Source organism: Pogoniulus pusillus, chromosome 27 (assembly GCF_015220805.1).
Source record: "Pogoniulus pusillus isolate bPogPus1 chromosome 27, bPogPus1.pri, whole genome shotgun sequence".
NCBI lineage: Eukaryota > Metazoa > Chordata > Aves > Piciformes > Lybiidae > Pogoniulus > Pogoniulus pusillus.
This window is the reverse complement of record NC_087290.1, coordinates 13,367,614-13,391,453: the sequence shown is the minus strand read 5'-3', so window position 1 is coordinate 13,391,453 and position 23,840 is coordinate 13,367,614. Positions and strand designations below refer to the sequence as shown.

At 50.4% G+C, this 23,840-nt stretch overlaps 1 protein-coding gene and 1 long non-coding RNA gene across 21 annotated transcripts in view; both read right to left on the bottom strand.

Moving 5' to 3' along the window:
* The window catches only part of MSI2 (musashi RNA binding protein 2), a 254,837-nt gene extending 242,606 nt beyond the window's left edge, over positions 1 to 12,231 (bottom strand). For 3 of the 20 annotated variants that reach the window (XM_064166383.1, XM_064166396.1, XM_064166399.1), the window contains exons 1-5: positions 12,086 to 12,224; positions 11,836 to 11,876; positions 11,581 to 11,662; positions 11,100 to 11,184; positions 6,754 to 6,795 (exon numbers count right to left, since the gene is read on the bottom strand). In XM_064166383.1, the coding sequence (XP_064022453.1) occupies positions 6,754 to 6,795; positions 11,100 to 11,184; positions 11,581 to 11,662; positions 11,836 to 11,876; positions 12,086 to 12,147 (312 nt within the window). In that variant the 5' untranslated portion in view covers positions 12,148 to 12,224. Of the gene's footprint in view, positions 1 to 6,753; positions 6,796 to 7,021; positions 7,147 to 8,959; positions 9,017 to 9,043; positions 9,110 to 9,592; positions 9,778 to 10,324; positions 10,454 to 11,099; positions 11,185 to 11,580; positions 11,663 to 11,835; positions 11,877 to 12,085 lie in introns of those variants that run through there. The other 17 variants (XM_064166388.1, XM_064166389.1, XM_064166392.1 and 14 more) reach the window with 14 other exon arrangements.
* Positions 12,232 to 15,742: 3,511 nt separating this feature from the next.
* On the bottom strand, positions 15,743 to 19,559 carry LOC135187581 (uncharacterized). Its single transcript, XR_010307376.1, has 2 exons — positions 19,370 to 19,559; positions 15,743 to 19,275 (listed from the first exon to the last, which is right to left on the bottom strand). It is a non-coding gene; the product is annotated as an uncharacterized LOC135187581 (long non-coding RNA).
* Positions 19,560 to 23,840: the final 4,281 nt, after the last annotated feature.

The following is a 23,840-nucleotide window of genomic DNA, read 5'->3' as shown; positions in this document are numbered from 1 at the left end:
CCTAAGAGGAAATATTTTCCAACAGGAGAGCAGCAAAATGCCAGAGTTCAGAAGTAACTTATTAATGCCGCATGCTGATCTGACTACAGAGGTCCACATTAACTTCCAAATTACTCAGCAAACCACAATTTCTACAGCAATAACATCTCTGAAACCTAAGCCATGCTGAACACTCCTCACACAGCCTGCAGAATTATTCCAGTGACTAAGGCAAACAGAATATGTGATTGCAGGGCTGGAGACTAAATTAAGCTTAGACAATGATTTTTCTCTCCTTTTCTTTCCTGCCCAAGCCTGATGCTACACTGACCTTGCAATCACTTTGTTGAGGAAGCAGCAGATTAGTGTTTTCTTGGAAGTGAGATCCCCTGGCAGAGGGGGGGAAAAATGAGGGAGGGGAAACAGAGAGAAGTGATGGGATTGACCATCTACAAAGTACTGTCGAACACACAAAGTAATCTTTTAATCTTTTTCTGCTACAGGCTCCACAGTTGAACAAAGCATTTAATAATGTGCTTTTAGTGAACCCCGATTCAGCACAGCACTTACTCCCTGCCCATGCCAACTTAAGTATATGCTTAAGTGCTTTCACACAATAGGGACAGAGCAGATTCAGGCCCCGCAGATGAACCATTTTCTGAAACAAGCCATTTTTCCCTGAGCTGACTGCCTCTATTTACAGCTTCTCCTCCCTTTATAGCATGACCCAAAACGCACTTAAAGAGAACACTAAAATACAATTGAAGAGTCAAACAACCATTAGGAAGAGCAAAGGCATCTATGTAACGCTTGAAGAAAGAGAAGAGTTGCTCTTTTTCCTCCTCAAAATAACACACACCTTGATCCCCACACACCACTTTACCCTCCTGCAATGGCTCTCCTCTCAAAGCAAGTTACCGGCTCCCCTAATGCTTTGGATTTCACAGCGTTTATGAGACTAGCACCAGAGTCAACAGGCTAAAAAAAGAATCCATTAGCATTAACTGGCCTGTCACTGGCGGTGACAAATAAATGAATTTGATGGTTTTAGATCAGTCATTAGTAGACCTACCCCCGGGCTGATAAAGGCTCAGCACTTTGCAGAGGAGATGGACTCAATCTGGATGCAGAGAGGAAGGCGCAAGGGTGTCAGCAGGCTGCTGCTCTCCACTTCCCTGACCTCTCTCGTTTCAGACCCTTCCCTGGCACAACATCCGAGCAGCAAGGTCTTAGTGCAGAAAAATTACCTGGTAGGCACCATTAAAAATAACCCAGCAACCCAGGAAAGCACAGGGAATGGAGAACCTCCTTTGGAAAAACATACCTAAGTAAAGAAATATATCTAAAAATAGCTGTATAAATATATATCAGTTTGTATATATGATTTTGTTTTTTACTATGCCAAGTCTGATGCTGGTCAATGCTAATTTTTTAGTCAACAGTTAGTCAAAGGAAAGGGAAGCACATTAGGACCATTCTTAAGATGAAAGACATCCTTTGGCAATGGTAACAAAAATACCTTTTACACAAGTACAAGTCTGTGGGGATTAAGGACACACCTTGAGCAATCCACCTGAGTAATCCACCTGAGTGGCTGGGGAGAAGAAATAAAGTGTTTACACCTCCAAAACCAGCTACATTACAAAAATGCAGCTCAGTTCTTGCAGCTGATAAAGCTGACTGCACTCCACACAACACCTTCTCAGTGCTCAGCCCCTTCTTCCTCTGGCTGCCAGCATCCAAGAAGACAGATCATGCTCTGCCTGAACAGATGGTAGAGAGCAAGAGTTTGAGCCCAAGAATAATGGGTTTCAAAACCCTGATCCTCTACTACCTGAGAAGACCTGGAGTTGATTAGCCAAGTCTGAGACTCATCAGCTTTTCCATCTGACCATCCAAAGCTAGAGGGAGGCAAATTCTAGGACCAGTTTAGCCTGGCCAAGGGATCTGTGTAGCGGCTGGGTGAAGAAGATGCCCAAACTCTGATCATCAGACACGAAAAGAAATCACTCACATCATCTGCTAAGGACTTATTACTCTGCATGCAGAAGATACAGCAACATTATTAAGGTACACACACCTGTGCCCTGCCAGAGTAGGAAATTTTTCCTCTCTTATTCCATCCAGACCTGCAAATGCAGAGGAATTTAAAGAGAAAACAAAACAAAACACAAAGAAGTCATAGGGAAAAGGTCTGACCTTGCTGCTCTTCACAGCCTCATGGGAAAGGAAGGGTGCCAGGAAAGGAAGAATCCTGATCTCTGCCAATGTGTTCAGTTCACAGCCTTCTGAAAAAGACTTCAAAGTCCACCCAACTCTAAAAATAAGATGGGAAGTAGTGGGACTAACCTGGTGGAATTTACAGGCAGAAGCAGAGGAGGAAACAAACACAACTTTTGACTTTCAAGGTCCATCATTTGCTTTTGAATCAAATCTCTCCCTGCTACTCTGGCTCAGGCTTATCAGGCAGCCAAGGGATGCAGACACTCCACCCACAGTTAACTTAATTGGAATCAGACATCCAAATCCACTGGTTAGCTTGGGAAAAACAAATCTCTCCCAGGTTAGGCTGGGTGTTATTCCAAAGGGCATGCCCCCATCTGCTGCTTTGGAGTCACCAGCCTCATGTGGGCTTCACCAGCAGCGACTCACATGAAAGGGAAGCTGCTGACACTGGCCTTTGCCCAAGAAGCAGGAACAGATGTGCACAACTGCACCTCTCAGGCAGGCAGACAGGAAACCAGGCAGTCGCCAGCCAAGGTAGGCAGAGTTTGCAGGTCACCGACTGCAGCAGAGAGGGGCCAGAACCAGCCATCGACTCTGCTCTGTCCTCTCTCAGGGTGAGTCTCACCAAAACCTGGGTGTGCAGCATCATCACCTGATGATCAGACATGAAGCCTTTTTGCTGTGTTGTGACCCAGCAGTCACCACAACACTGTTCCCAAGCCATGGAGACTCGATCAGACTCCAACAACAACCACCTCTGCTCTGGGCAGACAGGACACTGGGACACAGCGCCCAGCAGTGAGCTACAGGAGCAGCTCCTGCAGCAAGCAGCAGCAGCTGGCTCACTCTTTAGACTAAACAGCCACTGAAGGGAATGATGCAGGCTCCAGGCAGCCCTTCAACACAAATGCTGCTACAGCTATCCCCAGCTCGTTGACTTGCCAGAGCAACTCCAACCATACACATTAAGCCCCTGAGCTAAGTGCTTGGAAGAGCAGGAACCTCAGTGCCACCCTGGAGGAACTCAGCACAAAACACAACCTGCTGGGCAGCCTCCCTGACAGCAAACTCTGCAACAGCAAAGCATCCCAATCTCTACACCAGTCACATGAAGATATTTTCATGGCCAAGGAGCTTCTCCACAGGCTGAGGCTGCTGTCCTTTTGCTCTTCAGGTTTGTTTTGCTTTCTAAATAAATCCCTAAGGCAGGGAGGGTGAGGGAGGGAACTGCTTCCATCTGAAAATATCTAGTGAACATGCTAAATTCCATGAGGCTTCTCCAGCCTCCTAGAGCAGGTGATGTCAGAACTGACAGGCTGTGTCTACTAAAATAGCCAAATTATTGCAGTCTTCAGCAGTCAAACGGAGGTAAAAAAAAACCACACAACACACAACAAACCACACAAAACAAACTACTACACCCCCCCATCACTGCTGCTTTTTAAGGATTTTTAAGTCAGCAGAGTTATAAATGATCAACTGTTAGAAAGTGCCTTCCAGCACTTGGAAGCCAGACAGATTTTTATCAAGGAACAGCAGCCACAAGCAGGCGCAGGGAGATTCTTTTCATCTCCCTGCTAGCCATGAACGAGAACCTCGACAAGTTCAACCCCTGCAGCAAAATTTCCTGAAACAATGGCTTGGAGTCCTCCTGGACTTCCCGAGGAGAACAGGATTACACATCATGGCCAATCCACTAGAGGCAATCACCAAGGCTGCTCTGCCAGGGTCATTCTAAGAAAAATCAGGCAAGAATGCTCTGCTGTTCCAACCTGCCACTTCTTGCTCAGGAACCAATTTGCATCATCAGGGAGATGCAGTTTAAAAGCCCCAAAGAAAAGCATTTGGCTGGGCAGCGGTTTGAAAGGGGAGTTCTAACCAATTAAAGGGAATCAGAAGGAGGGGGAGAGGAACAAGCACAAATCACTGTGAAGGCACCAAGAAGTGAGCATGACCCCGCAGACCGCAGCGATCTGGAGGAGGAGGCAAATGCAGCCTGGGGAGCAGCACAGCCACTGCCCACTGAAGAGTTAATGGCGCTGGGGCAGGTGAAAAGGGCTCCCGGAGGAAGGGGATGGCTAGAGAGAAGCATTGCCAGAAGGTCTCCTTGCACAAGAAGGGGGGGGGGGGGGGGGGGGGGAGAAGTCCACAGCCTTGCTCTCACCTCAGCTCCCACCCCAGTCACTGCCAGGAAGACCCCAAAAAGCCCAAATCCTCATTTCGTTAAACATAGCAGGCAGGAAGGGAAAAACCCCACCTCTCCCCTCTCACCTAGCCAGAGACATTTCATTAAATGCCATTACTCTCCACAGACCCCAGCACCAGGCAGTTAATTAGACTAAGGCAACAGTCACATTTTAACACTGAGCATTTGTTATTCAACCAGGATAAATGAACAACTAAAGTCCAAAACCTTAATTCAGTATCTAATTAAGAAACAGAAAACAACCAAAAAAAAAAAAAAAACAAACCAAACCAAAACAACCCAACCCACAGCAAAAATAAATCCAGATTTGGAAATGTTGTCCAGAAGAACACTTCAGCATGGATGTAAAATCTGGTCTTTATTGCAGATGATTTTCTTCAACTTCCTAATAAGGCTTCTTTCAATCTTAGGATAATGTGGTTTTTTTTTTTTCCTCCCAGTGCTGGGTTGCAATCCCAGCACTTCAGAAAGGACAAGTGTGCAAAAAGCAGAAACAGACACTGCTGACCCCTCTGGAGAGAGGTTAGCTCCTGCTAAGAGTGGAATCCAGCCTACGTTCCAGGATTTGCCCTGCACTTGAAGATGCCTGTTATCCGAAACACACGCACACACCTCCTCCCCAGAACAACACACAGGGAGACAAACAAAATCCCCTTTGCAAAAATGACCTCATTCTGTATTCTTGAACAGGAAAATTTAACTCACTAACGTCCCCCACATCAGACATGCCCTGGTTTTTTTAACTGTTATGGAGGGAATCACCCGGGACAGCTTAACAGCTCTGCTCTAAGGGCTAGAAACTCTTACAAATGACACTGCAGAAACAGGCAACCGGTGAGGAAAGGGAGGTTAAAATGCAAATTAGCCTTCAAAAGGTCCTGGGGAGGAAGAAAAGGCACAAGATCATCTTCTCACACTTTATTAAACCCTTCAAAATTCTGATAGCTGTAAACTGTATCTTAATGACAGCATTAACCCAACAACACAATCCAGAAGCCACAAACCTTACAGGCTGTAAACTCATTGCCTAGTGCAGAAGCAAACCAGGCACACCATTACTCACTAATTACTTATTAGAGATGTCCTATGAAGAAGGGTATCTCTAAATATTTGACTAAGTTAGCTTAGCTTTCAAATTCTGGAAGCAGGCTGTTGGGATGGCTTCCCTTTGTTTTGCTTTTAAAGCCTCCAGCAGCACCTCTCCTGCTGGCTGCCTGGGCTCTTGAAATTACACATCACTTCTCCTAGACGGAGGTTCTGTAAAGTATTTAACATTAGGGTTCCACACACTGTTAAGCTGCTTGCTTTCACAAGGAGCTATAAGCAGTAAAACTGGTAGGTTGAGCTTGTTCAGGTAGCCTCCTGACACCAGCTTCAAACCACTTTTCCTCATTGACTTTCATCACCAACTTTGCAGCCTGTTTTTTAAGAGAGCACTGAAGTAACCCAAGATGATTAGAGTGTACACGAGCAGCACACAGCAGCTAAATGAGCTCCTTCCAACAGATTCTCAAATAAAAACAAATTAGGAAAAAAAAGAAGTCAATTGCAAAAGTTTCTTTCAGCCCCTGGCTTCCCAAAGCCCAACGCAGCTGATTGCACAGGTGGGTTTGAAACTGGTCTGCTGCTTTCCTCGAGTGCAGCAACCACTTCCACTCCACAAGCAACTCCCTCCAGCAGAGATGGCACCCAGGGACACGCAGACTGCAGTGTCTCGACACCACCTGAGGGGAAGCCTGCCCACACTAAAGCCACAGTGCCCTGGAAGATGAAGGTCACTTCTCCAGCCTCCCTGAACGGCTGAGAGACTTAAAGCTCATTGTTTCCCTGCTCCTGCAAAAAGCATGTCCCGTGGCCTGAAGAGCTCAGAGCTCCATCAGAAACTTGCTACCCAACACCGGTTAGTCTCTAAACACATCTCCGAAGTTACACAAAAGGAAATTTGCAAACAATGAAGGCAGAGACACATCCCCATCCATCACAAGCACCCAACTCAATGCTCAGCTCAAAACAAGCCTGAAGTCTGCACTTAATCCAAAGGCTCTCCATGAGCACCGAGCAGAACACATCGTGTGGAACAGCACAACAAACTCAAGTGAGGCAGCTGCAACCTCCCGGAGAAGCAGAGAAGTCTCTGCTCTCCAGCCAGGACATGGTTAAAGTGGAGACACAGGGCACAAAGCAGCTCTCCTGTCGTTTCCCAGCCATGGCTGATACCCTTAAGACTCCATGCACTCCGGCTTTAAAAGCTTTCATTGCCAATTCCCTCTTTGAAACCTGAACTGCCTGACAACAATGATTCTCTGTGTGCCTAAAATCCTATTATCGATCCCCCTACTTACCTTGGGCTGTGCTCGTCGGGGAAATGCAACTTTAGGGTCAATCTGAGAAAAAAGAAAGGGGAAATCAACAAGATAGCTTTTCGTTGTCAGTTTATATTATTTTGGTTTTAAAATTACAGAATGATTAATCCCTCATTTCTCAGGCTTCTAATTCAGCACATCAGGTCACCTAGAACTGCTCTGGAAATGATGGATCCCAGCCTGGGTTTGTCCGGGGGAGGGTTGGCAGGAAGAGAGGACAAAAACATCCCTTCTGTACACCTCCTACCTCATCTTCTGGGCAGCAATCTCTGCTGGCGCTCGGGATGCTCTGACTTAGGCTCCATTAGGATCTCTGGGTGCTGCCTCAACATTTAACATGCAGCTTCGGGTGCAGTCTGCTCACTCTGGAGGCTGCACGAAAAAGTGAGCAGGGCTCCTGACGAAGTTCTTAAGCTGCTGGGTTTGACACCTGCACCTTCCTTCAGCTGGGCTTGATTTTCGTTTGATTTGTTTTGTTAATTGATTGGCAACACCAGGCAAAAAGAAAAGGCAGAACACCAAGCCAAAGCGTTCGTGTTGCAATCACTAAAACACCAGGTGGACTCCCAGGTCAGCCTTCTTAACAAGCTAAACTGCCCTGGCTTGCTCCTCCTCCAAAAACAGGTGTGAGCAATGAAAGACGACAAAGGGGCAGTTATGGGCAGGGTTGGGAAAGAGGAGAGCGAGACACAAACAAAACAGGCATCTTAAGCCAGAAGAAATCAAGTGCTTAAAAAAAGATTTTTCCCATGAAGGAGTTCCCTAAAGTATTCCACAAAGGCAAAACCAAACACATTTTGCCTCATGGTCCCTTAAGATGCAGCAGTGACTCCCATTGCCCTGCCTGAAGCACACAGCAGGTCCACTCTGCAAGTCCAAAATGCTCATTCTGCAGTTTCAAAAACAAATTCCACATGGATCATCTTTTAAAAGTGAGACTCTCCTCTACCACCCAAAAGCTGCTCACAACCAAAGAGACACCACCACCACAGGCACGGCTGAGGACAGATCAAAATCAGACCTTTGCAACAGCTGCCCAGCTTAAATGGTCTTCCTTAAAAAAAGACCTTTTTTAGATGCAGGAGATGTCTGCACTCTGCTGATTTCACCTCTGGATCCCAGCACCACCTGCACGTAGCCATCTTCTAAACAAAAAGTCTGGAAAAGGATGTTTTAAAGCACTAAATTCTACCTTAAGTGCACAACTCACAGCTGCTTTCAACATCCTCTTCGACTACATAAACTGATGAAATTAATCCTGATTGTCTTAAGGCATCTTTAGAAGCAGAGGCCTCCTTTAATAGCTTGGGGCTGGTTTGGGTTTTTTCCTCCCTCAAGCTAACCTGATTAGGAAAAGGAGTTGTTTTCCATTTGCTGTTGTTATTCCTGCCACTGACAAACACCCCCTCCAAAAAAAAAAAGCAGTTTTAACCAATTCATTTGTCAAAATTAATGGGAGCTATGGTGACCATTTGATGTGCAACTGCTGAACTGGCTGGTCTGCAGCAGATCCAAAGGCGGTGTCTTTTGGGGGCCACACCTGAGAAATGAGTGATTACATGCCACAGCATCGTTCAAAATAGGCATAAAAAGTAAAATTATTTATCTAGAAAGCTACCCTTTCATAGAGATTAACATCATCTACAGATGTATCCAGGACTGACTAGGCATTTGGCTACTGAGGAGATACAACAGGTACGGATTTCCCACGGCGATACCCAAAAGGTGGAGGCAAACCTGCACCCTCCTGCATCGGCTTGGAGAGTGAAAGCTTTCCCAACACAGAGCACCAGTCCCAGCAGAAGGGCAGCTCTGGCAGAAAGCTTGGAAGAGCCTAAATTAAACTGGAAAGCAACACATTCAGTTTTGAAGGTCAGCTCAAAGAGCACGGAAGGTCCTCGCACCGCAGCGACAGCCCTTCTTAAATCACTTCATTTCCCTTCACAAAAGCTTTTGAGGAGTGTTGTCAAGCACCAGCAAGCAACGTGGCAAATCCATACCTTTTGCATATCCCTGTCAACTATTCAAACAACAACCAAAGAAAAGTATAAAAGAAAAAAAAAAAAAAAAACCAAAATAAAAGAAATAAAAACCAAAACAAACAAAAAAAAGCAACAAACAGAAGAAAAACATCTACCAAAATAAAGAAAATAAAAATTAGTTAGTTAGGTACAACTCTACTTACTGTATCTACAAGTCCTCTAGGAAATGACTAGAATACTATTTCTGATATGAATGGCCATTACCTAAACAAAGCTTTTAACGTAACTGTAAACAAGAGCGACGTTTCCATGCCAATACCCAACCGATCTGATCTGCCTCCTGCGCTGGACGTTGAAACAGAGTCAAATGCTATGTTACACTCCAGAACAGACACCACAACACGTCTACAAACACAGGGCTGACAGGCAACCTGCCCACTGCTAGGCTTTTCACTTTGCAGCTGCCTTACTGATTCGCAGGTCGATTTCTAATTCAGATGGATTCAATCATTATCACACAATCACAACCGAGGCAAATTTATCCTAGCCAAGCTTTTGCACCCCTCCCCCAGAGAAAAGCAAATACATTGCAGGGACTGGACTGTGATATAAGGGGGGGTGGGGGAAGGCAAGCTGGAGAGGACCTTATTATAGTCAAATATGAGAAGGTGTCCTCCCATGATTTTTCCCTCCCCCCCAAACCTTGGTTCAAGATACTGTTTGCCTTTGTCCTTCTTATCTAACTTTATCTTTAAAAAACACATAAGAGGGTATAGCTGTACATGAAAAGTCTGGTGAGTTTAATCTCAGGAGCACAGTTGAATCAGTTATCTTACCATATCTGATTAAACCCAAAAATCAAATTATTAAGGCATGTGAAAGCACAGCCTACGTGTTCAGACAAGCCCAGCAGAATTTGTAGGTCGAATTAAAACAACAGATTCCACCTGCTTCTAAGAGAGCTGTGGGCTTTTTTTTTTTCTTCACACAAATTGGTTTGTTGTTGGTTTGTTTTTTTTAATCACACACACGTTTGCTCCCTGATTCTTCTGTTCCTCACTTTACGATCATCTCATGCACACAGAAGATGTTCCAGCACTGAGACAGGATTCCTCCTAACACCATGCTTGTGTTCAAACAAAACCTTTAAGACCCAGAACACATCCTATAAAGACAGTTACAACAACAAACACATTGGACACGTCCAGCAGAAGCTCTCCAGACAGTAAAACCAACGTGATCCTTCCCAAAAACACAACCCCCTTCAGACCGAGCAGTACCAAAGCCATCGTGACCTCTACCAGTGTCCTTCCCGCTCCCCCTCCAGGTTTGCTGAGGCTTAAAAAATCACAACAAAAGTAAGAGGCACAAATCTTCGTCTTTTTGCACGGCCTTGACCAGAGGGAGGAAAAAACAGGGCTCAGAGCTACACATGCTTGGTACCTTTTGTTTGACCCAACAGAGTAAATGCCGTGGCAGGTCAAGGGGCAAAGTCATTTATTAAAAGCAAAAAGCAAAATGTAGTGCTCATTTAAAACATGTAACAAAACAGATCATCTGAATCTCACCAGCTTTGTCTTAACGTTATCCGCTGGAGACTGAAGGTAGCAAAAGCTCAGGAGAAATAACAACAAATTAGGACTTTGTGCTTCTCTGCCACATCTACTCCGGAGCTCTCGCATAGCTTTCCATAAATTAACGGCCGCGTTTCATAAGGGCCCTGACATCACAGGTGAGGGGGGAATCTCACCGAAAAAAACCCACCCAACAGAAAAACAGAGGGGGGGAAAAAAAAAAACCCATCCAATGACTTTGGGAAATGACACTAGAAGCAGCTTTTCCCATCCGACAGCCAAGTCACTCCCACCTCGAGAGGCGCGCACCGATAAATAAATAATCAATCGAAAGGAGCAGAAAGTTCCCTGCAGAAAGCATTCTGCTGCAGAACAAACACACTCCCCCCCCCTAAAAAAACCAAACCCAAAAGTTGGGTTTCACTCGGCAGCTCGTTCAATGTCACCGCTCAACAGAAGGGGAGGCTGGGGGAGGAGCCAGCCGTGGTCAGCACGGGGAAATTCGGGTTGAAAAAAGAGAAAGTTGCTGCTTTTTGGAAGTTAAAGGCGGACTCTAAGGGAACATTAAAAAAAATCCACCAAAAAGAAAAAAAAAAAAAAAAAGGAGAGAAAAATTCAAGCATGCAAGGTCCAGCCTCAATGACAGTTTGCCACCGCCCTGCAAAAGCCAGCCGAAGGGGCAGCTGCGGGGGCGGGCAGGGTCCCTTAACGTCGCCTGTCACCATACCGTGAGACCAAGGGCAGCCGGGCAGCCCCACGCAGGACCTACCGTCTTGGAGTCCAGCTCGTGGTGGGGCTGAGCCAAGACTTTGTCTACACTCGCCGGATCCGCGAACGTAACGAACCCGAAGCCTCTGCGAGAGACAAAGAGCGAAGGGATGAGGATGGAGGGAGGGGGGGATGATGAGAACTAGAGACAAGGAGACAAGTCACAAAAATAAATGTCCGTTTCCTCCCCCCTCCCTTTGCTCAAAGGCTCCGGTTCCGAGAGAGGGTGGGAAGGAAAGCGGCCGGCCCCGAACCGGCCGCCCCAGCCCCGATCCGCCTCCACCGGTCGCTTTGTTTCCTCCTCCCGGCTGGAAGGATGCGGCGCAGGGAGCGCGGAGAAACCTCGCGAAAAGCCCCACGGGCCACGAGTGGAGTTGGAAGGGCTGGGGTGAAGGTGCGGGGTCGCGGGATGCAGGGTCCACCCGCCCCGGGCAGTAACTCGCGAAGTTTGTCAACCCGACTCGGGTGGGCGGCGGTTTTACCTGGAGCGCTTGGTGGTGGGGTCCCGCATGACCATACACTCTCTAATTTCTCCGAATTTGCTAAAATAGTCTCTAAGGCTGTCTGCGGAGAGAGAGAAGCAGAGAGGCAGAGGAGGGGAAGGGGGGGGACAGACGCGGGCAGGCCCCGGCGCGGCGGGACGCGGCCCACGCGGGGCGGGACGCGTGGGGAAGGGGAGGAGGGGGGGAGAAGCCGCGACGGGGAGGGCTAAGATGGGGGGGTGCAGCGGTCCTTACCTGGTGAGGTTTGCCAGCTTAGGCCGCCGATGAACATCTTGCTGGAGGGAGAGAAGAGAGCGGAGTTGAACGCCGGTGCGGGATCGGCCATTTTGACGGGGCACCTCACGGCGGCGCGGAGAGCCGCGGAGCGGCGAGGAACGGGGCGGCGGGGAGGGGGCAAGGGGGGTGGGGAGAAGGGGGCGGCCCGCTGCTCGCCGCTGCGCTCCTTACCGCTTCGCTCCTCGCCCCGTTGCTCCGCCTGACTTACCCGGGGTCGTGCTGCGCCTCGCCGGGGCTCCCCGAGGTAGCCTGGCTCCCGTCCGCCTCCATGGCCGCGCGGAGCCCACAGCGATCCGCGCCCAACAAGAAGCCCCTGAAGAAACCCCCCCCGCCCGCCCAACCCGCCCCCCCCTGCCCGGCTATAACGGCTCGGTTCGCTCCGGTTGCTCTTTCCCTTTTTCCCCTTCCCCCCTCCTCCTCCTCCTCCCTCCGCTACCGGAGGATCTCACTGGAGAGGCGCTGGGGAAGCAGCCAGATCCGTCACACGTGGGATCGGCTTAGCTCAGCGCCGCGCCGTCCCTCCCTCCCCCCGCCACCATCCTCCGCGCTCCTCTCCTCCTCCCTCCATCCCGTGTCCTCCCCCACCCCTCCTCTCCCCTCCCCGGCCCCGCCTTCTCTCCCGCCCCCACGGCACGGGGCGGGGCCCGCGGCCGTCGCGTGGCCCTGCTGTGACGTCACCGCCGCGCGCGCGCCTGGCCCCGCCCTTCCCCGCCGGCACCGGGGCCGCCCGGCGGGCACCGCGGCGCCAGGGGGGAGCAGCGGGCGGGAGCGGACCGCTGCGGGCACGGCTCTGCTCTCAGAGCCTCCGCGGGGCTGCCGCGCCTGCCCGCAGCCAGCTGACCCCCCGAGGCGGTGGGCTTGGGGCGTCTGGAGCTTTGCCGTCATCACCCCGCCCGGCGCCCAGCCCCGCTGTGGCGGCAAACGGATGATTCCAGCCGCCGGGAAGCGCCCGTTGGAGAGGGGACGGGGGCGTCCGGCAAAGAGAACTAGACTCAGATGAGGGACTGGTGCAAACTGGGGCGTTCTGCGCTCGCTTACCGTTGAGCAGAGCCCCTCTCGGGCTGCTGTGCTCCCGGCTCTGCAGCCGCAGGGCTCTCACTCCGTGCTCCTCACAAGGATGCTCCAGGCCCCTCAGCATCCCTACGGCCCTAAGCTGGACTCTCTCCAGTAGTTCCCTGGAGCTCGGGAGGTCGAGAGAGCTTCTCCTCCCCCCTCTCTGTCCTGGTGAGGCCACATCTGGAATATTGTGTCCAGTTCTGGGCTACTCAGCTCAAGAAAGACCTCAGAGGATGCAAGGAAAAAGTTTCTCACCGTGAGGGTGCTGAAGGCCTGGAGCAGGCTGTCCAGAGGGGCTGTGGAGTCTCCTCTGCAGACATTCCAAACCCATCTGGGTGCACTCCTGTGTGACCTGCTCTGGCAGGGGGATTGGACTGGATGACCCTTTGAGGTCTCTTTCAACCCCTAACATTCTGTGGAGACACCAGAACTGGGCACAGGACTCCAGATGTGGCCTCGCTGCTGCAAAGCTCTGATCCACTTCCCCATCCTGGATTTGTTTTGCCGTGAGGTGCTGAGTGCTGGCTCTGCAGCATGGTCTCTGTGCTCCTAGTCAGGCACAGCCCACCAGTCCTGGCTGCTGCAGCCGGGACAGGAGCTGACCCGACCCTGCCCCAGCAAGATGAGTGGCACCAAAGTGCCAAATGAATGGATGAGAGGGGGAGGATTAAAGAATGGTCTCTTTTTCTCCCCTCTCTGAGCCTGCTTTAGATCTTAGCTATTTCTTGTCATAATCACCAGGAAATTACCGGTCAGGAGTGTGGCTCCTGGGGTTATATTGCCCCTTTCATCTCCTTGACCGCCCTGCAGCAGCTTAAAGCAATTCCAGAAAGCACAATTAAAAGTGGGAGCATTTACTCCAGTCACCAGGAAATGACTGCTGCCGGTGCAAGCCAGCCCAGCTTCTCGATGTCAGCTCTGTGGATGGCCGAGTTTCGGAAGCCTTCATCTCTCCACATACTGCTAAAGCACCCCGCTCTCATCAGCCGGTTCTAGCCTCACCCTTTGCCATTTGGCAGCCGTTTCAGGCGAGGGGTGGAGATGCTCCCAAGAGAAGCATTTGGTGACACACAACCCCAAACCTCAGCAAAAGTGCACAGGTCCTGAGAGGCCAATTTTGGAAATAGTCTGCTCTTGGGCTCCTAAATCAGCTAGGAGCTTTGGGAGATGCTATGGCAAGGATGAAAGCTGACAGCTAAGCTCACTGCAGGTCCTGATCACCCCCACTGCAGTCGTGTGCCCCAGCCCTTTGGACACCTTGTCTGTGTCCTGAGGTGCTGCTGAGTGGCTGCATCTAACTCGTGCTGCCTGGAGAATGAGTTCATCTATCTGGCACCGGAGAAATCTGCATTTGTGTTTTGTACGCTCAATAAATTCAGTGTCATAATAAAAAGGAGCTAAATCTTTACTGAATAATTCATTCCCATGCATGGGGAAGGAATAATGACCTATATTAGATTCCATCTATCACTTAGGAACTTCTAGAGATTGATCGGCCGGTGGGTCTCAGAAGTCCCTGCTGACTAACCATGCTCTGCAGTCTGGCCCACCCCCTCCCCAGATGGGGCTTCACCTGACAGATGTTATTTAGACAGCACTGTGGAGGGGTGATGTGCTGGGGGGGCTGCCAGGAAAGCAAAGGTCATTTCAGATGCAGAATGTGTCACCGCAGACAACTGGCCTTCTTAGAGTTGTGGAATTGCTTCAGCTGGAAGAGACCTCTAAGAACATCGAGTCCAGCAACCACCATGGCCATTAAACCACATCCCAAAGGGCTCTGTCTACATCTCTTCTAAAGGTGTCCAGGGACAGTGGCTCCATCGCCTCCCTGGGCAGCCTGTTCCAATGCCTGACCACTCTTGATCCCTTTGGCATTACCCCAGCATGGACAGCAAGCTCCACTGGAGATAAACTTCACCAGCTGTGTGCTGGAGGAGATGCAGCAAGAGGATAAAAGGGGCCATGTTTTCAGATTGGCCAGGGAGGGTTGGTCAGGTGCAGGCCACCTCTCCAAAGAGCTGGGAGAAAGCTTTCTAAGTCTCCCCAGCCCTTGTAACCAGGGACAGACTTCCATGCACACAGCACACAGCAGCTGTGTTGTGATGATCATAGGCAAATTTCAACAGAGGCAGACTCAGGCCATCAGCTATTTTTTATTTTCTTCTATTGCAGGCTGTTCTGCCTTCAAAATCCACCTGGATCTCCTCGTGGGGAGCTCCACAGGTCTTCCCAGATTGTCAGTCCCTTGTTACCAGCTGCTGAATGACATGAAACAGAACCACAAAACCCAATAGCCACACACCGCCTGCCCCTGGGATCTGCAGGGACCCGAGACCAGGCTCTGCTCCTGCACCAGCAGCTTGCCAGGGAGAAACTAACAAAAGCCACTTGAGTTTGGCCACCCAGAAAGAAGACACAAACTGCAGCAGCCAGTCCATAAACCTACAGCTTGTCCCAGGACCAGCCTTACTGCTTCACACCTGGAACACAGGTGGACTCCTTGGACTTTTTGGGTAGACGCTGAAATTTTTCCTGGTGGAAGTTCCATCTCTGCATTGAGTTATTTCAGCATCTTGCTAATGAAGACTTTGCACTGACCTTATTAAAAACATCGAGATTCTCATCTTAATTGAGAAAACAGCAGTTTTCAACTGTTTCAAAAGAAGAATAGAACTCAAATATTATCAGGCTCATCTTTTAGATGATAAAGGGGAAGGGGGTGTGCGGGGGGGGGGGGAGCTCTGCAAGGAACAATTTCAAAGCCTGCTTTGTTTTCATCAGCTTTGAAATCAACAGACAGCCCTGAGAATTTTGTTTTTCAGAACTACAATGTTTAATTCTATTTACTACTTCCAGGCAATTCTATATATATACACACACCAGGAATGAAAAAAGAACCACAACACCCAAGCAGACCACTTGAAAGAAATGCTCCTGCTTTTCTCAGATGTGTCATCTCTCCTGCGGGTAGGATTGCAAGATACAGATCAATTAAGTTAAAAACAAAAACAAAATGAGGAGGGGAGGCAGAGGAAGAAAAGGTTTGGGTTTGTCCCTGCTGGCTCTGGCTCAGGTGCCCATCCTGCAGCCACCTTTTCTTTGGCTCGCAGAGGGTTTAGTGTGGATTTTCTCAAGGACCTTCCTTTCACTACTCCGGCTGGCAGCCGCTGCCAATCCTGCCTTGTTCCCTGTGCTGCCTCTCACTTTGCTTTGTAGCAGCCCTCTGCTCCCTTTGACCTTCTCCAGCAAGGCCACCAGCATTTGGCCAGCATCATGCCCTGGTGCAAGAGACACCAGCAGCAGAAAATCCTTGTGCTGCTTCTATGGCTGTGGTGCAAGAAGACACTGACGAGCCCAGGCAGTGCCACCATCTCTTGCGGGTGATGCTCTTGTCGGGCCACCAATACTCATCGCCAGGGTCATGCCAGGAATCCCATTTCCTTCCCTCTCCTAAGATGAGGCTGTCTACCTTATTTGTCTGTCTGATTAACTGTTACCAGAGGCCTTTAAGATCCTCTGACAGACCGTTCCAGAAGTCCAAACTAATATTACTAACTATGAATCTTCTCTATAAATAATTCCCAGGAGCAGATCAATGCTAGGACCGACTCAATGGATTCACTGGAATCATTTCTTCCTGTTACTCCTGGATTTTTTTTTTCCCCCTGTCGCCATTAATCAATTATGATGATAAAACTACCCTGGAACACCCCCAAAATAAAGACAAACAGTGTGTATTACCAGAGGCTGGGGGTGTGTGCAGCATTGAAGATGTGTTACCTTCTCTGTGGCACATTTGTTTTCCTCTACAGACAGTTAAGGGAAAAAAAAAACCCAACCCAAAACAACCAAGGAGGCAGAGTAAATGAATGGCCTGGATGTAACACAGCATTAATTCCCTGACCTTCTGCATTGAGTGACTAAGAATCTCAATCTCAATTATTCCTTTCATGATGGAATCTAAAAGAGACACAGCAAGTCCTCACATTCTTGCTCAAAACCAGGAGAGGTGGAATGAGCTGAGCCAGGCCGATCTCTCGGTGCTGAAGCCACATTCATTATCAGTCCCGTGTCAGTCAAGAAAAAAATTGACTGCAGGAGAAAAGCAAGAGCATCCAAGGAGAATTACTGCAAGATGAGCCCCAGCAGCAGTGCTATAAACACAGGCACACGGTTAGATAGAAGCAGATGCACCTCAGATTCGCAGGTCTGAAGCCGAGCGGTGGGGAGGCAAAACAAGCCCTTCCCTGGAGGGCATTGTAGGTGTGCATCACCAACAGGCACAGCACCCCAAAGGGCTGGTGAGCAAAGCTCAGCCTCTGGGGGTGGTGGGCAAGGTCACCCCCACTAACAGGGGTTACCTGGGGGAGCCCACTGTGAGATCTGGACACACCACACTGCCCCAGGGATAGGAGCCTAGATATGCTGAGGCCCAGGGACAAGGCAGAGGGACTCATTTAGTCTGCAGGGGTAATTGCTCTGCAGATCATCTCTGCTGCGTGGTTATGTCTCAAAGAATCTGCATCCAGTGGCTGATCTGATGAGGAGAACAGGCAATGTTTTGGATGTGCCTGGCTGCCAGGCATGTGGAGGACATGTCCCACCACGTGCCCTCACTCAGAGGACAGGTACCCTTTAGCTGAGCTGTTGGCTCCTCTGGCCAACAGCCCAGAAGTTTGCACATGCCTGCACCTCTGGCAGACTGGAAATGGCAAACCCACCAATTTTTGTCTGACTTCAGAAAGCCGAGTAGTTTGTTGTTAATCAACTCTTACTGCTGATCCAGCAAATTCTGTGACCATTAAGTTCACAACAAAGGAGTCACAAAGCAAGAAAGTTTCCCTGAAGCTTTAGACCACCTCAGCACAGATCTTCAGTAGGTCTTAAAGGCCAGCCCCTCATCCATGCACCTTTGAAGGTATTTTCCTGCAGATGAAAAGCAAAGAGAGAAGTCCCTAGACCCAGCTGCAGGAGTTTGTCCATGCAAGGGGCTGTGGTCTCCAGCTGGCCCCACCACAGCATCATGGTACTGCAGCATGCATCAAGAGCCTTGCACACTCAACACAGTGGCCGTCACCAAAGCTCCTTGGTCCCCCCACCCTGGCTTTAGCCTTCAATGGCTATCCAGCAGCAGATGTGAACTGGACTCCTAAGTTTGCCTTCCTGGCCAGGGCCTGGTGCAACACGTGGGAAGGCTGCAGCATGCCTTGGAGACAAGAAGTCATCTGCAGCCTGTGGCCATATCTTAAATTCCAGCGCCGTACATCAGGAAGAGCTGTGCCTGGTAGATGCAGCTGTAACTACATTAAAGCTCCATAATTTCATTCCAACCACATCATTACAGAGGAGCAGATCAGATAAGCATGAAGAGCTCAGGAGAGACAGGGCTTGCTGAGCTGGGCTGGTGGCAGCTGTGTCTCACCAACACCCAGCCCGAGCCTGCAGCCGTCTGTCCAAGGAGACTTTGTGCTTGGAGAGCATCATGCTCCCTCCTCCTGGGCTGCCACACACACTTAGGCTGCAAAGCCACCCCTGCAGAAGGCATCCTCCACTCATTTCCCTACTCTCTCCTGGTGAAACCACTCACCCAGAGCAGGCAGATCTCCACATCCCTCACCAGCAGAGGGATTTTGCTCCACCTTGACCCTTGCCAACCATCCCCAGTCCTTCTCACATCAGGGAGGCTCTGCCAACGCAGTGGTGCTGGGGGTGGATGCCAGCAGCGCTTGCCGGGCAGTGTGAGCACTGGCAGCCCATCACTGAGCTGCTGCCCTAACACCTCACCACGTTCTCCAGCTCCTCACCACTGCCCAGCATCCCAGCAAGGGGATGTGAGTGAGGAGCTGGTGCTGGGTCCCCACAGCAGCCTCCTCCAGACTCACCATTAGCAGACATTGCAACACAAATATCATCCCTCCTAAGGGCATCAGTGCCAGGCCACCACATCTGGCCACAAACAGAAATGTCCTCATGCCAGGGACCATTCTTCTCCCATGTCTAAGAAATTCCTCATCCTGAAGCCCCTTCTCAGATTTAAAGCACTGCTGTCAAGGTCTTAGGTTCCTGCTCTGCCTTTTGGACAGCCCTGAGGTTAACTCTTCTGCTCCAAATCATCTTAAGCAGAGGTTAATGCTGAACTTGTTCTTGTGCCTTTGCTGAATCAGGGCTTTGCCAACTTCCTGCTTTATTTATTTGGCTTTCTGTGATTGCTGAGCTGAGATGGCAAGGATCCTACCTTGAACCTCCCCTGGGACTTCTGGTGATAAAAAGCAAAGGCTGCAAACACTGTGGAGCCTCCGCTGCAGCAGGAGCTTCATGAAGATCCATGTCTCTCATATTGTTCTGTGAAATTAAAGAGCAGAGGGAAATTGCCTTCAAGGAAGTCAAGATCTACTGCAGCAATTTAGAGGTAAACATAATTAAACAAATGACATACCTGTCCCTTCTTGGCCAAAGTTCAGCTGGAATTTCCATTGATGTTGAGATCAGGCTGCTGTGCAAGTGATCTGAACAGGCTTCATCAGAAATGTAAGACCCAAAAGAGGTTTTCGGGCAACAAGACCTGTAACAACACTGCCCTCAGTTCTTCTGAGCTGGATCCAGATCCTTGAGTCCTTTATTTCCCTTCCTGCTCCATCCACCTGCCACACGGTGGCTTAGTACTCACACTTAAAGGTAACAAGCCACAGCTGACAGCACGGCAGACCTGGTTTGCAGGCTGCAGATACCAAATCGAGATCACATGTGGAGCACTGCCCTGTAATAAAGTCACTCTGCCACTCATACTTATTCAAATCACTTTGATGGGTTAATTTCATACTGAAGGCTCTGGGTTGGATGAGGCATTGTCTCTCTAGCCTAAAGCCAGCTGAGACATCCTGTGTCTCCTGGAGGTGGCAGGCAGCCAGGCTGCATTGGCAGAGATGCCCTCTGTGTGTTATGGCTGAACACCAGAGCTCTGGGATCCCATCCCTCCATCCCACTGCAGTGGCTTGCCTCATGGTGGGATGCTGTGGGATGCAGAGCCTGGAGCTGGGAGCCTGAGGACCAGACTCTGGGAGAAAGAGGTTTTTAAATCAACTCAGCTGCAGTGGTGGGACCAAGGTTAAGAGCTCCCAGTGCTGGAGTGGGAACACTACAGCCCCCTGCCTCCAAAACCCAAACCAGTACAAAACCTGCTCTGCCCAGCTAAGGTGAGCTCCAGGCACAATGCAGGCATGGCTGCATCTCAGCAGATGTTGTGCCAGCTTGGGTGCAACCTTTTTTTCCCCCCCTCAGCCTGGGCACAATTGACACACACCCATGGGAACTCAACCAGAACAGGGCTGTGTATTCACCCTGCTGCATACCACATCCAGCCTGCCCACAGCCCAGCAGCACGTGGAGCTCATGTGAGGAGCTGGAGCATCAGCTCCAGGCCAGGGCTGCACTTACTGAAGCAAAAGGGATTCAAACCCAGGTCAGCCACAGGACTTTTCTGAGTCAGCTTAACTCTGGCTGGCAAAGGGCTGGCAGCACATCGAACTAACCTGAAGAAGAATCTGGGGGTCTACCACCTGGGCTTGGTAACTTGGTTTTGAGCAGGCACAACTCCAGCTGTGCCATTTCTCAGTGTAAGTGCACTGCTGAGCTGCTTGGAGCCAAGCAAAGTCCCCCAGCTCTGGTGGTGATATTCAGAGCTCTCCCCAGTCCCCGGGTGTGGAGTGCTTTGCTCAAATTGCTGCCTTTTTTCTTTCCATTTAAAGTGAATGCAGAGGCTTTGAAGCTCCAAGGGAAGGACTTGAAAAATGTGACCTTTAGAGCTTTGATACCAGATGACAAATAAAAAGAATCCAAAGGACAATCCCTTTAAAACTCTCTGTGGCTATTACTTAGCCAGCAGAGAAGGGAAATCGGGATGACACGCTTTGCTTGCAGGCCAAGATTGATGGCAGCCTCTTATGTTACCCTTAAAACACTGGTGGGATAACATGGCACCAACAAACATGTGGCATTGCCTGCCTGATTCTGCAGGACCAGGTGCTGGCTGGGCTTGAGGCTTGCTGGGCTGAGCCATGGACAGGCCCAAGGTGTCAGTGTTTCCAGCAGCACTGGTGCACAGCTGCTTGAGGAGGCTGAGGAGGCGCTCCAGGAGATGACATTTGCTTATCTGGTCCTTGAGAGCCTTTCAGCTTCACCTTTACAAATGTAATAGTGTGGCCAGCAGGACCAGGAAGTCCTTCTGCCCCTGTTCTCAGTGCTGTTTAGGCCACACCTTGAGTGCTGTGTCCAGTTCTGGGCCCCTCAATTTAAGGAGGATGTTGAGGTGCTTGAACGTGTCCAGAGAAGGGCATCAAGGCTGGTGAGGGGGCTGGAGCACAGCCCTGTGAGGAGAGACTGAGGGAGCAGGGGGTGTGCAGCCTGCAGAAGAGGAGGCTCAGTGCAGACCCCATGGTTCTCTGCAGCTACCTGAAGGGAGATTGTAGCCAGGTGGGGTTGGTCTTTTCTCCCAGGCAACCAGGGACAGAACAAGGGGACACAGTCTCAAGCTGTGCCAGGGTAGGTTCATGCTGGATGTTAGGAAGAAGTTCTTCCCAGCAAGAGTGATTGGCACTGGAATAGGCTGCCTGGGAAGGTGGTGGAGTCACCATCTCTGGAGATGTTTAAGAGGAGGCTGGATGAAACACTTAGTGACTTGGGTTAGTTAATCAGAAGGGTTAGGTGGTAGTTAGGACTCAATGATGTCAGATGTCTTTTCCAACCTGGTTAATTCTGCAATTCTGTGTGATTAGAACTTCCACATCATCTGGGACCCAGACTTGGATGCCCACCATGGTGCTCAGTAGTTACTCTTCCTTTCAGGCAGGTGTAGAGAGCCAGAAGGTCTCCCCTCAGCCTCCTCTTCTCCAGAGAACTGACTCTGAGCCTGATGGAAGCTTTAAAACCTTCACCCAGTTCCTGCTCCCTCCTCTTCCCTCAGCTCTGCCTATGACTGCAGTGTGGCAGGGGTGGCCCTGGCTGGGTCAATGAAGGGACAGTGCTGGGTGGCTCCATATCAACAACAGCCAAAAAACTGAAATTCAAAGCACTTCAAACTTAGCTGGGAAAGCCAAAAGGTGGCAAACTCAATTACTGCTTCATCTGGCGTCCCTGTAGCTTTGCTGCTCTTTGTCAAGGACTTCTTCCAGGCAAAACTGGAGAGATTATCTTGTCTGGATGTTATGAAGTAGCTAATCCCTTCTGCCAGTGGAAGGGCCAGGACAAGCGTAAATATGGTGATAAAGTGCTGCCACCAGCCCTGCCCTCACCTCCAAGGGCTGCCTTTCACCAGGGATTTGCACAGGTCACCTCTTTGCAAGGCGCCAGCAGGTCAGAGCACAAACCTGTGGTCACACTAACCCTGAGCTGGTCTAAGACCACCAGCAGAACCAGCATGAAGACACCAACCAGCACTGCAATGGCCAAGGCTGGCAGCAAGCAGGGCAGAGCTCACCCAGCCTCAGAGAGGCAGCTCAGGGTGCAGGGTGGGAGCCACTTCTGTGTCCCAGAAGTGATAGCCACAGCACAAAGGGCTCCAGCAGGCGTGGCCCAGTCTGGAGAGGGCTGTGGAGGTGTGTGGGAGCTGCAGGTAGTGCCAGGACCTCATCAGCAGGTGGGTAAATCCCCCCGAGGCGGTGGATGCAGCTGGCTGCCGCCTCTGCTGCTTGTGGGAAAGCAGAGGGAAGAGGTATTTTTAGCCAAGGGAAAGGGCACTGGTTAATGTCACCCTGCTTCGAGGGTGAGCTCTGCTCCAGCTCTGCCAGCAGCAGGCATCCCCAGTGGGCAGGAGCCCAGCTGCTGCCAGCAAACCACTGCTGGGACACAGGGACTGCCCTCTGAGGGCACCTGGCATGTCACCATGTTGCAGGCAGGGGCCTGATCCTGGTGCCAGGGCAAGGGAAGCAGAAGCTCTGCCACTCCTGCACCATGTTGTGAACGCAGCAAACCCAATGCCCCCTACAGCATTGCCAGCCTAGACCACTTCAACCAGCCCTTCCCTCGTCTTACCATCAGCCTGTGTGAGGAAAACCACAGCTCTGTTGAGGTTGGAAGAGACCTTTGAGATCACCCAGTCCGAGCCCTCACCCAGAGCTCACACTCCCTGCTGCTGAGCTACTGAACCATGTCCCCCAGCACCACAGCCATGTAGCCTGTGACCACCTTCAGGGGTGGGGACTCAGCCACCTCCCTAGGCAGCCTGTTGCAGTCCTTGACTGCTCTTACAGCAAAGAAATTTTTCCTCATCTCCAGCCTAACTCTTCCCTGGCACAATTTCAGACGTTTTCCTCTTCTTCTGTCACCTGATGCTAGAGAAAAGAGACCAACCCCACCTCACTGCAGCCTCCTTTCATTGTTCAGGGCCCTGGGCCAGACAGGGTGGCTGCTGTGCAGGGAGCTGTGTGCAGGGAGGGGGAAGTCCTGTAGGGAGAAGCAGTGGGACGGGGAGATCCTACTGTTGGGAGCATAGCAGGAAGGCAGGAAAGGCATGGAGCAGGATAAATGGGGTGCATGTTGTACCAATGGGGTCCAAAGCCAATAGAGTTCAGGTCCTGTCACAGAGAGGGGTTTTATGAGTCCATCTGCAGCAGGCATAGGATGGATTTTGCTAATATTTTCAAGAGCAGAGGCAGACTGGTAAAGTTCTGGCAATAAGAGGTGTCAGAATGGACTAAAGCCTGAAGCATCCCTGTCCATCACCCTCATGAACTCCCTGCTCTTCAGACGAGATCACACAACTCCAGTACCTGAACGTGCATTTCTCCAGCCCCTCACTGCCTCTGCAGAGTGATACCAGCCCCTGCACAGCACAGCTCCTCTGGTCCCCACGCTGCAGTTTGTCACTAGCAGCCAGCAGCAACTTCACCTTGACTGGCCACAGCCTCCATCCA